At 37.0% G+C, this 14,827-nt stretch overlaps 1 protein-coding gene across 2 annotated transcripts in view; it reads right to left on the reverse strand.

Annotated features, from left to right (window-relative positions):
* The window catches only part of ITGA4 (integrin subunit alpha 4), a 99,444-nt gene that overhangs the window by 73,228 nt on the left and 11,389 nt on the right, over positions 1 to 14,827 (reverse strand). For both annotated transcript variants that reach the window (XR_002823955.1, XM_004375457.3), the window contains exons 3-6: positions 4,298 to 4,404; positions 4,073 to 4,202; positions 2,240 to 2,307; positions 761 to 890 (exon numbers count right to left, since the gene is read on the reverse strand). Coding sequence is in view for 1 of the 2 variants with exons in the window: in XM_004375457.3 (XP_004375514.1) it covers positions 761 to 890; positions 2,240 to 2,307; positions 4,073 to 4,202; positions 4,298 to 4,404 (435 nt within the window). In the remaining variant the exon portion in view is untranslated. The remainder of the gene's footprint in view (positions 1 to 760; positions 891 to 2,239; positions 2,308 to 4,072; positions 4,203 to 4,297; positions 4,405 to 14,827) is intronic.

Here is a 14,827-nt window from a genome sequence, read left to right on the forward strand (position 1 = left end):
GAAAATATACAAATAGTTAAGCTATGGGAAATATTTTAAGAATTTATCAGAAGAAGATCAATGAGCTGTTTTTAGACCCATACACTTCATAATGTTACCCCTTGCCTAAAATAAGGAGCCCTGATGGCACAGCGGTTAAGTGCTTGGCTGCTAACCAAAAGGGTGGCGGTTCAAACCCATCAAAGATGTAACAATTTGCTTCTATAAAGATTTACAGCCTTGGAAACCCTATGGGGCGGCTTTATTCTTCCTCTAGTGTCGCTATGAGTCAGAATCAACTCAACAGCAATGGGTGTGGTTTGGTTTTTGCCTAAAATAGTGTTGTCAATCCCACTGGCTTTCAGTTGGTCCTTTAAAAAGCTATACTTATTTACTTACTCATACATGATTAAATAGTTAATTCTTATAAAGTGCTTACAAAAGTGCCTGGCATATGGTACACACCCAGTGGATGTTACCTACAAATAGTTGACTGTATAATGATGCAAGCTTTCAGGTGTTTCATAAAGTGCATGGTAAATAATAAACTAAACTAAGCGTTCTAGTCTAAGAATTATATATAGATGATTGTAGTCACATATGTATGTGTAAAATATTAAATTAACTGAAGTTTCATAGCTTCTATCCATAAAGAGATAGTTTTTGAACTCTAAAAATTACTTCTGGCCATTTTGATCTTTTGCAAATACAGTTTCCCTTATTTATAATTACTAGTATCAATAAGGCAGAGATAATTTGAGTTTATCAATTTTTATAGTACCTAAATAACTTCCAAATTTTACTCGATTATCTTTGTCTAAAAAAGCCTTGTATTTATTTGTCGTTATATTGTAGACAAAGAGAGAGCCAGTCCAGTAAAATGATCCTGGGGCTCCCATCACAATTAAATCCTGTAAGAGAAAAAAAAAAAAATCATCATTTAAAAGTTAATCTCACCACCCAAAGCCTCTTCCAGATACACAACATTTTAAGTAAATAGTGAAGGGAATATACTTTTTATATTAAATTTCTGAAATCTGAGAATATTGTGAATTTAAAACATATAAGATAAGCTGGTGAATGGACTTCCACCTAAAAGCAGAATTTCAGAGAAGAAACTCTGAAACGCTCGTTTCAAACTTATCAGGGGATTTCTAAAATAGAAGGTAGAATCATTGAACACTAGAGTAAGTTTTTGGGAGAAAACCAGTGTGGTTTCTATTAAAGTAAATCACATCTAGGTAATTCATTAGTACTTATTAAGGAGATAATCTTGTGTTGCCAAAGAGTAAAAAGTGAACTTAATTTATTTCAATTGGCAAAAAGCCACTGATTAGCTTCCTTAACAATGTTAGCTTAAATAAAAACCAGTGCAATTTGGGGCATATTTGAGTATAAATAGGAATTTAGGGAAAAAAAACAGAGGCAAGGTTGGAATGAGCAGGCACTAGTCTGATGAAATATGGAAACCTTTCAGCATTCAGTCTTACTTAGCACATATCTAAACATGCTAAATAGGATTAAATAGCAATCCTGAACTTTCTTTTAAAAAGTCAATTTAAATATAAACTAAAGAAAGTGTTATTTTAAGTATTTTTCTACATAGTAGATAATATTTATGGAAATTGTTGACCCCAGTCTTGATACAACCTGACTTCATAGATTCAGAAAAGATTAATGAATTCATAATGGGTTCTTAAAAGAAACTGGGACACTTGGTGTTTGAGTACAACTGTGACTTTTCACAGTACTTCTTAGAGTGTTAGATAGAAAATAATAGAGTTTGGACGTTTATATGATCTAAGATACAGCTATTAATTTCTTAAATCTCAGGATTCTTAAATTTTCAGAATTTTAATGAAAAATATAGAGACACATACTTCCTTTCCTCTTCAACTAGTAATTATAGATAACATATTTGGATAGAAATTTTCAAAGCCTAAGTTAACAACAAGTACAAAAAATTACTGTAGCTACTTTTGCTTTCCATTAAATTCTTGATGAAAACAAATATTCTTTAATAATAGACTTTTAGTTGGTCTTGTATGGTGCAACCATTCAAATATTAATATTTTTTCAAAATATATGCAAAATACTGAGTGGTGAAAATTAAGTTGGTAATACTCTCAAATTTAAGAGGCATACTATGCTAGATATTACACAATTTTTACCTCAAAGCATAATATCAGATTTCTAAACCTTCTGAAGATAAAAACTTCTATATGTAAACTTTCACAGCAGCTATTTTTTAGACTATTACCTCTGTGTAAAAACTAGATATCCCAGCTTGACACGATGCAAAATTTTCCCCAAACTTTTTCACATAATCTAAAATGAAATATAAAACAATTCAAGACTTCATTTAAAAATAGTTAATCTCCATAATTTTGTTTTTTCTTGCAAATTCTTGCAAATATACCTTTTAAGATCTGTATTTTGCACTCTCATTTTTTTACTAGTAACTTTGATAAAAAATTTTAAGCTTACAAATCTCTTCCACAATAATCTTCAAAATATCCCTATGAAATAGCAATAAAAATACCTACACTTGCCTATTTTTCACAGGAAGAACATACAGTACACACTCAAAAAATTTTGTCAAGCGAGTACCCAAGATAGAGAAAGGATTTTCTAACTTCCAGTCCATTTAAAATAGGCTTTCTAGATTTTTCTCAGACTGAATCAAGGATCTGCATGGCGATGTAAGCTCTCTAATTACAGGGTCCTAATGAATGAATGCTTTTAGAACTTAATAAGAGGACAAAGCTTTGCTTCACCTGTCGAATTGACCTATATAAGCCTCTATGAAAATATCACGGACCACATCTTCCTTTTGATTTTGCCAATCACAAAACTTAAATTTAAAGCTTAAATAAACTGCTAAGTCATTTACAATTAACTATTCCGTTGTTTTTCACTCTTCTCATCTCTTCCCTGATGCTTTTTTTTCCCCATAAATTTTACTATATTGTAGGTCTCTTTGGTTTATGCCATCTTGAATTTTTTTTTTAGTAGAATGTGGCTAGGTATATCTGAGCAAAAATAAAAACTATACTGTGAAAATGTTTTAAACTGTAAATTGTAAACCATTAGGAAAAAAAGTATAATAAATATAGAGAACTCTAGACTGAGTTTTATTGCAATTGAAGATTAAAAATTCATATTTTATCTTCTTGGCATCCAAAGGCAAAACAGAAATATATATATATGATATAAACTTCTCTGTCACCCCACATTCCAGGGGTAAAGACCTCAATATTAATATCAATAACTGAATTGACATACTTAGCCAAGTTCTGCAGCTAATACGAATTTTCTTTGGCCTCCAGGGTAATCATTTTAGTTAGAATAATTGAAAACAGGAGTTTACATACATTTAATTCTTAGTTTTCCAAGGACATATATTTAGAATTTCTGTTCAGTTATAGATATCATTTTTAACTTTCTGTTGACACTGACCCCCAACTTTGCTCAAATCAGTCATTTGTTTATGTCTCAGCTCTGTTCTCTCTGATGCTATCTATTGCCTAGAATTTTTAAGGAAAAGATCTTTCTGACTTAACACACCAATCCCTTGCTGTTTCAAGGAACACATGAATTTGAAAAAATGATAGTAAGTAGAAAAGATTTGTTTACACTTATATTTGAATTTTCTGAATATTCCTGGAAGGTTAAGGTAAAGCAAGAAACCTTAAGTTTTCTTCTTTCTAATCAAACTTTTGAATGTAATTTCATGATTTTAAGTATTTTATATTCGTTAAGCATTAGTTCCACTTATAATTGAAAGTAAATTGAATTGAAAGTAAATTTAATACTAAAGTGGGTAATTATCAACTAGATTCCAGAATTACTCAAATTGAACTATAGAATTTCTATTCCTAGTAGCACACATTTCATTTATGAAAATGAATGCCACTACAATTGGATTTTTAAAAAAAAGTAAAGGAAGGAATACTTTGAGTAGTTAAAAAGAACATAGTTATTTCAAAGATCTCCTTTTCTGTCTCTGAACCTCCACAATTGAAAAAAGAAAAAAACTTAAAGGCATTAACTTGTATCTCTTGATCCAATTAACATCAAAATCATTTCTTACCTTGATAACATGGAGCTATTCTTTTACTCAGTTCTGTTCGTAAATCAGAGGGCATTCCGTAGCAAACACCAGTAGGGAGCTTATTTTCATTTTTTATGTAAAATATATTTTTCCATCTATGACCACAAGTCTGAATAAAACACAAAAGTAGACTAAATGATGTGAAAGTCACGCCCAGAATGTCTGATTTCACGATGTTAACAGGGGACCAATTCCAATACCTACCACAATCGATCCATTTTCTCCGGGCTGTCTAGAAAGTGTGACCCCCAACCACTGATTGTCTCTCTCTTCCAAGCAAGTCTTTCCGCAAGGCTCTCCATTTGGGCTGCCTACAGCATTTGAAAATAATTTTACCATCAGTTATCTTTAAAAACAATGCTCTTCTAAAAGAGCAGAGAAAATAAATGAATGCTCATCCCCATGGTTTTTCCTTTAGACACGTGCGTAATGCCCTCGCTCCCTGCTTCTCCATCATCTTAAATTCAGTGCACAATAACAGGGCAATTGTGAGTTACTTTGTGCCAACATAATTGTTCTCTCCTACAAGGTGATTTCTGTTTGTAGAAATGATCTCTGATTGGTAACTACGTGAAGAAATGACCTCAGTCATCAACGGACAAATGGATAAACAAATTATGGTATATTCACACAATGGAATACTACTCAATGATAAAGAACAACGAAGAAGCCGTGAAACATAACATGGAGGAATCTGGCGGGCGTTATGCTGAGTGAATTTAGTCAGTCACAGAAGGACAGATATTGAGTAAGACCACTATTATAAGAACTCAAGAAAAGGTTTCAACACAGAAGAAAACATTCTTTAATGGTTAAGAGGGTGGGGAAGGAGGATGAGGGTTGTTTACTAACTAGATAGTAGATAAAAATTATCTTAGGTGAAGGGAAGGACAGCACACACTACAGATGAAGTCAGCACAACTAGACTAAACCAAAGCTAAGAAGTTTCCTGAAAACAATCAAACACTTCAAGGGACAGAGTAGCAGGGGTAGGGGTCTGGGGACCATGCTTTCAGGGGGCATCTAGGTCAATTGGCATACCAAAGCTTATTAAGAAAATGTTCTGCATCCTACTTTGGTGAGTGGCTTCTGGGGTCTTAAAAGCTTGCAAGCGGCCATCTAAGATGCATCAATTGGTCCCAACCACCTGGAGTAAAGCAGAATGAAGAACACCAAAGACACAAGGAAAGTATTAGCCCAAAAGACAGAAAGGGCCACATAAACCAGAGACTTCATCAGCCTGAGATCAGAAGAACTAGATGGTGCCTGGCTACTATCATTGACCACCCCGACAGGGAACACAACAGAGAGTCCCTGATGAGGTAGGAGAAAAGTGGGGTGCAGAACTCAAATTCTAGTAAGAAGACCAGACTTAATGGTCTGACTGAGACTGGAGGCACCCCAGAAAGCATGGCCCCCGGATTCTCTATCAGCCCAGAAGTAAAACAATTTTGAAGGCCAACTCTTCAGACAGGGATGGGGCTGGACTGTGGGAGATAAAGTGATACTCATGAGGAGTGTGCCTCTTAGCTTAAGTAGCTACATAAGACTAAATGGCAGCTTCTGTCCAGAGGTGAGATGGGAAGGCAGACAGGGTTAGGAGCTAGTTGAATGGACATGGGGAATCAGGGGTGGAAAGGAGGAATGTGCTGTCACAATATGGGGAGAGCAATTAGGGTCACATAACAATGCATGTATAAATTTTTGTATAGGAGACTAACTTGAAATGTAAACTTCATTTAAACTACAACAATAAACAAACAAAAAAAGAAATGGCCTCAGTGACGCAGTGATAACCAGTATGACCAGGAAGGGAGAAGACAAGTTAAAACCAGCATGAGTGGTCCAAATAGGATTGTAGTGTCTAATGCTTGGAAAAGAATGTACATCTTTGTTTTGACCCTTTATTTAGCAATGTAAGCAATATTACCAGAGTATCTTTTCAAAAGTTTCTTGTACTGAAACATTAAAAACAGAAAAACTGAACAAATATTTTCCCATTAAAGTTAGTACACATATTGCTTTATGACAATCATTTACAACCCCACGACATGTCAACACTGTCCCTTCTCAACATTGGGTTCCCTATTACCAGTTTTCTTGTCCCCTTCTGCCTTCTAGTCCTTGTCACTGGACTGCTGTGCCTCATTAGTCCCGTTTTGTTTTATGGGGCTGTCCAATCCCCGGCTGAACAGTGAACCTCAGCAGTGACTTCACCACTGAGCTAAAAGGGTGTCAGGGGCCATACTCTCAGGGTTTCTCCAGTCTCTGTCAGGCCAGTAAATATGGTCTTTTTTTGTGTGTTAGAATTTTGTTCTACATCCTTCTCCAGCTCTGTCCAGAACCCTCTGTTGTGATCCCGCTCAGAGCAGTCAGTGGTGGTAGCCGGGTACCATCTGGCTGTACTGGACACATTTTGGTGGAGGCCTTGGTAGCTGTAGCCCATTAGTCCTTTGGACTAATCTTTTCCTCGTATCCTGTTCTGTTCATTCTCCCTTCCTCCCGAAGGGGTGAGACCACTGTTGTATCTTAGATTGCCGCTCACAGGCTTTTAAGACCCCAGACAGACGCTACTCCGACCAAGGTAGAAGGTAGAACATTTTCTTTACAAACTGTGTTATGCCAATTGAGCTAGATGTTACCTGAGACCATGGTGCCCACAGCCCTCCCCCCAGCAATTCAGTCCCTCAGGGAGTTTGGATGTGTCTATGGAGCTTCCATGACCTTTCCTTGTACTATTTGTTTTGTAAAGCTTCATCTAAAGTACAGGGGGGAAAAAAAAAGAAAGAATTATCTATGTGAGATCAAATTGACAACAGCAACTCAAAAGGTTTGGTGGGAAGCGTAGGGGACAGTGAGTTGAAGATAATGGTGATGGAATAATTTGGAAAAGGATAGTGAGAATAGCAGCACAACTGGAAGAACGTAATCGATGTCACTGCATTGTACATGTAGAAACTTTTGAAATGGTGTATCTTTGGCTATGTATATTTTCACCAAAAAAAAAAAAAAGATCCTCCAAGGTCGAGAAGGGAGAGTGTTGATATGTCGTGGGGTTGTTAACCAATGTCATAAAACAATATGTGTACTGACTGTTTAATGAGAAACTATTTGTTCTACAAACCTTCATCTAAAGTACAATAAAAAAAAATTTTAAAAAAAGAAAGTTATCTTTTGTTTTGCTAGTTGCTGAGAGGTACATCATACTGAAAGTACTGGTTTTAAAATAAAATACAGGTGACATAATTTAATAAAGATCAACAATTTTTTTTATAAAAAGAAAAAGAACAGAAAAACTACTATATGGTCTTCAGCAATTAAGGCACAGTTTATTAGAGCTGGAAGGTGATGGCTGAACATGTAGAAAGTGTACTGTACCGTGAGAACAGTAATAATGCCTAATACTTAAAACAAACTGCCCTATATTTTACATTTAATGGATTGTGACTTATGTTTTCAACAAACAAACAAACAAAAAAGACTTGAAACACTAGATCATTTCAGCAGTAAATTAAACGAACAAACAAACTTCACTAGGCATTTTGGCAAATACACGACTATCCAGAAAGCCAATCATTAAGTAAAATATTACCCAGGCACAAAATAGCACTTCTAAGCTGTACATTAAGAAGTGATCTTCATGGTGTTAATTTTTTTTCTTTTGTTAGAGTTATTGTTTTCTAGAAGAGATCCCATATTAAAGTGATTTGAAATAAATGATTTTTAGGGAGAATAGATACAACTATGGATAACATTCCTTTTGCTGTCTTCTCCTCCCCCCCATCTTCAATTGCCACTTGACAATTCTGTTTCAGCTCTGCCTTACTTCCAAAGGCAGGTAGGTAGGTTAGCATCAATTTGGTTAGGTAAGGATGCGGAATTTGAGTTTGTTTACTCAGTTGTGAACACTGGTCACTGAGTACTAAGTCTCGGTAAATTCAGAGCTACTGTTCTCTGAATCTTTAGGCACTGTGTCTCCTCCTATGACCTTGACCCCTAGATTAAGCTTCTTGAACACACTCAGAATGCCTACATAGACAAGGCTCATATTTTGAAAGTGAAATTATATGAATTTATTCTCCTGGGGAGTAGAGATTTTGTTTTAGGAATGTGGGAAGATGTTTGTGGATACATTTGTTTCCAAAATGTTTTTCAGGAAAAACAGCAAAACCCTTAAACACAGCTGAACTGAGAAAAGGCAGAGAACTAAAAATCCAACCACATGGAACAAAAGCACGCATCACAAAGCTATAGCTGCATAAGTAATAGAGGTGAATAGCCCTGGAACTTTGTTTATAAACAAATCTTCATTAACAATTTGTTGCTCTGCTTGTTTTTCAACTCACTTTATTTGAATTTCTATTTTATGGGCCTTAAATAATTCACTTAAAATAGCATGGCCAGTGTTGCCCATACTCTACTAATGGTTAAGAATCACCTGGGGCACACGTCAAAAATACAGATTCCTCGCCTTTCCTCTTGAAATTCTGCTTCAGTGTGTGCAGGTGAGGCCCTAGCTGTCCAGCTGATTCTTAGGGTCAGGAAGTCTGTTACAATGGAATGTGGAAAATATTTATCCGGCCAGGTTTAACGCATAATGGCAACTTCCACCAATTAGTAGTGGCTGCCTAGAAGGCTAGACTGAAAGCAGGAAGACTATGTCTGGAAAAAGAGTGCTGGCATTGATTAGTAATGTCTGCTCTTGGCATGGGAAGCGAGTCTTGCTACAGCCCAAACCCTGATATGTATCTAGGTGGTGGAAACAATCTAGGTGGTGGGAACATAAAGTCTGTGTTAAAATTAATAAAGAAAGGAAGAGACAGACAGAGAGAGAGAGAGGAAAGAAAGAGAAAGAGAGACAAAAAGAATGGTATTGTGTGTGTTGGGCAGTTAAGACGTAACATAGGAAGTTATTATTGTGTCCACATGATGCCAACATAATTAAAGAAAAGTGAAAGAGAATGAAAAGCAAGAAATTTTCATTTTTAATACAATGCAATTTTCAGTTTGACTTTTTATGAAAATTTCCAGCTTTTTTTTTTTTTTACTAATGTCAAAAATAGATGATAAAGTTCACATTATTTACCACAATAGACACTCTAATGAAATATCTTCTCGGAAAATACCAGTCTTTCTAAAATTACAGTCAGTTAGTTAGTTAAGGCAATTGAGAAGGAGAAAGATTAAGGGGAAGATGGAGGTTGCAAATCACACATTATCTCGGTTAAAATGAGGTTCATTTAATTGACACTTCTGTTAACATTTAGGCACCTGGGTGGTACAAATGGTCTGCACTCCACTACCAACTGTGAGGTTGGCAGTTTGAACCCACCCAGCGACGCTGCAGAAGAACAGCCTGGTAACCTACTTCAGTAAGATTACAGCCATTGGAAATCCTACGGAATGCAGTTCTACTCTGAGACCCATGGGGTTTGGTATTCTGGTTTTGTTAAGATTACACCCAATATTTAGAAACAAATCTACTGTTCTGCAGATGCCACCCAAAATCTTAAAAATAGCAATATACAATAGTTTAGAATCACAAAATACTATATACTCTGCTTGATGAAAATCACCAAGAAGTTCTTATGTGCCAAAATAGTGTACTGTTATTGTCTGTTTCTTAACTGAGCTCTCTTTTGGTAAAATGAAGACTAGAGAAACTCTTGTTTTATTAGACAAGCTGTATTCTGGGGCATAGCTGATTCAGCGTTGCATCCTCCCCATTTTAGCTTTAGCTCCACCAGGTGACATCACAATGTCATCACTGAGTCTTACACTGAGGTTCACACACATCACAACCAAGCTACTCGGTTTGCAATTAAAACATCTCCACATTATTAATGTCACCTCCCTCAAATATTTTTCTCCTCATGCCTGAGCATGTCTCAGATCTCTGGGACAAGAGTTTCTATATCAGTTATTTTAGGATGACAGCCACTGGTCTAAGTCCCATGGAGTCTCATCAAAGTTCTGGGACTTCACCCTCAGTGTGACTCATTCCCCCGCTTCCCTTTCTCTTCACGCTAGGTTAAAAATAACGAGTTTTAGAAACAAGAGGACAAAGGGTACTCCAGAAGCCACAAGAAAGAAGTTTTTACCTAAGAATAAAGGTGGTAAAAGCTTTCCCAGGAATCCAACCTTGTGACTGATTTATCCTTGAGCTGAAGATGTTTCAAAAAGAAAAAGGACATGGCAGGTGTGTATGTGGAGGAGTGAGGGGTAGGGATAAATGTCACTAGACATAATGTGGCATCTCTGGGTTACTGTGTGATATGGTTCCAAACGATAGACGCCTTCTAATATATAAATGAGATTTCTGATTCATGGTAATTAATTTTTAATAATACTATATATTTATTGCTTGTTAATTAATCCACTATGGATAAATGAGAGGTGACTCTAAGCAGTGGCAGTTAAGGGTCCCTAGACACACAGGATGGATATCATCACCCAGAGAAAAGATTGGTGAAATGATTAATATAAATCCCCCCAAAAAACCCAAACCCGGTTGCCATTGAGTTGATTCCAACTCATATCGACCCTATAGGACAGAAAAGAACTGCCCCATAGGGTTTCCAAGGAGCAGCTGGTGGATTTGAACTGCTGACCTTTTGGTTAGCGGCCTATCTCTTCAGCACTGTACCACCAGGGCTCCAATACAATATAGGAAGAAGGATTTTCATTTTTTCTAGGGTTAAATACATTTATTCATTCACAACTATCCTGTCTACTTCCAAGGAAGAATTTTTCACTGCCCCTTTACACACATTTTCCTTCTTTAATCCCCTTACAGCAATGACTCTTCTTTTGTATCTGCTAATTTGATTTTTCATTTTGCTGCTCCATTACACTCTTACCTCCCCTATTATGCCCATGCCATGTAGTGAAGGAAGAGACTTTTGGCGTGAGTTCTGAGTCTAGGGCCTCCTCCATCCCTCAGCTATTCTGGGTCTTTGCCCATCTCTTCCTCAGAGCCCCCATGGCAGGGCCACAGCCCTCATCCAGGATGGTGGAGGGATAGGACTGGTCTCCTTCCCAACTCTTTCTTCCCCTTTCCCCTACCCACCCATATCACAAAAATCTTCCCTATACCCCTCCCTGCCTTTATTTTTGTTTTGTGCAACTTATAGCTAGGTGCTTACGGAATTAGAAAACCAAGAAACCCATTACCTTCGAGTCAACTCATAGAGTCCCTGTTGGACAGAGTAGAACCGCCCCACAGAGTTTCCAAGGATGTAACCTTTATGGAAGCAGACTATCACATCTTTCTCCCACAGAGAGGCTGGTGGGTTCTAACTGCTGACCTTTCAGTTAGCAGCCAAGTGCTTAACCACTATGACACCAGGGCTCCTTTACGGAATAAGGAAGAATGGAAAAAAAGACTAAAAAAAAAAAAAAAACTTGGCTGGAGCTGTATCTTTTTACCGTTATTGAAATTCTAACATATAGTCCAGAAATGTGTGCTGAAAACGCAAGGGTCAACAAATGAAAACAATTCAAAGCTTCAACTATAATTCGATTAAAAAAAAAAAAAAAACCTATTGCCACCCTATAGGATTGGGTAGAACTGCCCCATAGGGTTTTCAAGGCTGAAATCGTTACGGAAGGAGATTGCCACATCTTTCTCCCAAGGAACGGATCGACAACCCTTCAGTTAGCAGCCAAAAACTTAACCACAGAGCCACCAGGGCTCCTTATAATTCGACTAAAACAAAAAAACCAAACCCATTGCCGTCGAGTTGTTTCCAACTCATAGCAACCCTACAGGACAGAGTAGAACTGCCCCAAAGGGTTTCCAAGGAGCAGCTGGTGGATTTGAACTGCCAACCTTTTGGTTAGCAGCCGAGCATCTCCTACTTGTGTTGTGCATCTTAATATGAAATATGTTTTCAAAAGAAGAGTGCAGAGACAAAAAGAAAATTCACTAAAACAAGAAAGTCATGAAACAATTATTCTTCACATAAGAAATAAAAATGTAAATAAGTGAACAAACACACATACATGCATTTAGATAGGTTTCTCCTTTCCACTTCCTAACACTGCTTGTACCATCGAGGCAGCTCACAGGAGCAGCGATAATACGGAGGCATTTTCAGCACTGGTTCCTAGACAGAATCCATTCAAAGAACAATCTTTAAGCTACCACCACTGGGTTTTTTTCTTAATTTCTGGAAACTTTTTACTCTTTCTTTTGTATTGCTTGCAGAATCTTGGCAGAAGAGGCTACATCTTCCAATCATCTGCTTATGCTCAGGGGACTTCTCTGGGCTTTCTCTTACCCCTCCCTGCTCCTGAGAGCACTCCTTTACCACGTGGCTCTCAGCCTTGACTGGACATTAGGATCACCTGGGAGAGCTTTAAAAAATACCCCTGCCTGGGCACCACTCTCAGAGGTTCAGATTTGATTTGTTTGGATTTGGACCCAGACATCAGAATTTTGTTTTTAAAAGCTTCCCATGTAATTGTACTGTGCCGTTGGGCTTGTGAGAAACTGCTCTTCAACATAGTGACACAATGGTGATGTCTTTTCCTGGATTATGTCACATTTGAAAAGAAATTAGTCCATTTTCAAAGTACTAGTTATATTTTTTGTCCCTCTTGGTTTCGACTAGATACTGAAACAGATAATCAAATATTAAGCAAATTGTCTTCATACAGGACTTCTTATCTGGTCAGAAATGATGGTTAGTAGAACTGCCAGGGGAAAGCTACTTCTCATGGTTTTCCCTGACAGAACATCATGCTGAAATGATTTATAATCTGGTTTTCAATTCAGCTCATATATTACTATTCTAAACTCTTAGTAAATCAAATCAGCTTCATAATTGAAAGAGTACTTTACATGCTTTAACATAAAAGAGGTCAGCAGAAATTAACATGCGATAATTTTCCATGCTTTTATACAACTAGAATGACTAATTCTTAGCAGAGCTGAATGCGTTTCCCCAGCAGACATTAAAAAAAAACAAAAACAAAGCCACATCAAAACCATCCCCTTATTCTAAAAATTAAGCCTATTTTTCTCCTTTTGTTTAATTTGGGAAAGGAAATATTATAATATATGCTTACTACATTAGTTTTTATTTCCAAGTACTAATTTGTATCAGTATATATAAATGTGTATGTAAAATATGAACAAACAGTGCTTTTGATAGATGATATAAAGCATACTATTGCAAAGCCAATTAGATACGAACACTATTTACTCTTTTTGTTTTCCTATTCACCTCACCAGTTTTACTGACATTGCTCCAAGTGCCAAAAATGTAACTGAGACTAAGGAAGAGTTGATATTTAATCTTGAACATGGCCTCCATGAGGGCAGCGACAGTGATGTTGACAGTGGCATTTCCTCAGCACAGGACAGTGCCTTACATGGAGTAGGCAGGGACTCAAGACGTATTTGCTGAAGGAGGGAATTCTCAAATACATTATACCACCAGAAAAATCCTTTACCAGAAGAAGGGAAACAACATTTGTAGGTTTGAAGATCATTACAAAGTGTGATGTGTGAGTAACAAAAACTCAAAACAGTTGCCATCGAGTCTTTTCCAACTCATGGCGACCCCATGCGTGCAGAGTAGAACTGCTCCATAGGGTTTCCATAGCTGGTGACAGTTCAGAAGCAGATCACCAGGTCTTTCTTCCGAGGTGCCTCTGAGTGGGCTCAAACTGTCAACCTTTCAGTTAGTAGCTGAACAGGTTTAAGGTTGATAATCAGCTGAGTCCCACAGGAGGCACCTATCTCAGATGGTTTCTGCAAAGATTTTGGGGAGCAAACGAGATATGCATGAGGTGATTGGACCAGAGGCTGGCAAAAAAGCTTGCAAAATTTAGTTAATGTTGACATTATTATTATTGCTCTCAACTAAGCATATTATTAAACTGTATATGTTTCAAGGCATATATCCTCCTCCCCAAAATATATGTGGCACATCACTGTCAGTGCAGCTTTATCTCATACATTAACTCATCGAATTCTCACAGTGGGAGCGGAGAACTGTAGCATCAATTCTATTTTATAGATGAGAAAATTGAGTCTTAAAGAAGTCACATAATGTGCACAAATCCATGGGGCTCATAAATGGAACAGATGAGAATAAAAAATAATGGCTTCAATCTCTAAGTTACTTCTCACTATGCTATAGCATATAAAATAGAACTATACACATATTTCAGACGTATGAACTAAGTGAAATCAATTTCAGTTTCTAAATCTTTTTTTCAGCTGAAAATGTGTAAAATATCACAAATCTTCCCAAAGACCACATAGTCCACTTTCTATTAGTCAAGACAAAAATGTCACTTATGTTCTCGATCCCTATCTTGTCTTGCCCTTTTCTGCCATTTAGATCATTTCTCAGTATTTCGGCATTTCCAGGCACCAAGGGAAAAGGTCAAGCTCCAAGTTCTTTCTATAGTCTGTTGACAGCTTGAATGAAACACTTTGTGGGTGGGGGAGATTGGGACTTTGGGTGTCCCTGAACATTTGATTCTCCTGCCTATGTCACTGTGCTGTGGCTTCCTCATCAGAATAGACATTTGACTGAGGGGCTCAGCCTGGACTCGGAGACAGCATACACCTTTATATGATCTTTCAAAACTCTTTACATGATTTCAAGTTTTAGAAAAATAGTGAAAGCCCTTACTTCCACCAATCACTTGCTTCTCGGTTCAGGATCTCTGCCAGAAACCTTAAGTTCAAACTTCTTCAAATTCCTGTACAAAAGC

The sequence above is a fragment of the Trichechus manatus genome, unplaced genomic scaffold (genome assembly GCF_000243295.1).
Source record: "Trichechus manatus latirostris isolate Lorelei unplaced genomic scaffold, TriManLat1.0 scaffold00037, whole genome shotgun sequence".
Lineage (NCBI taxonomy): Eukaryota > Metazoa > Chordata > Mammalia > Sirenia > Trichechidae > Trichechus > Trichechus manatus.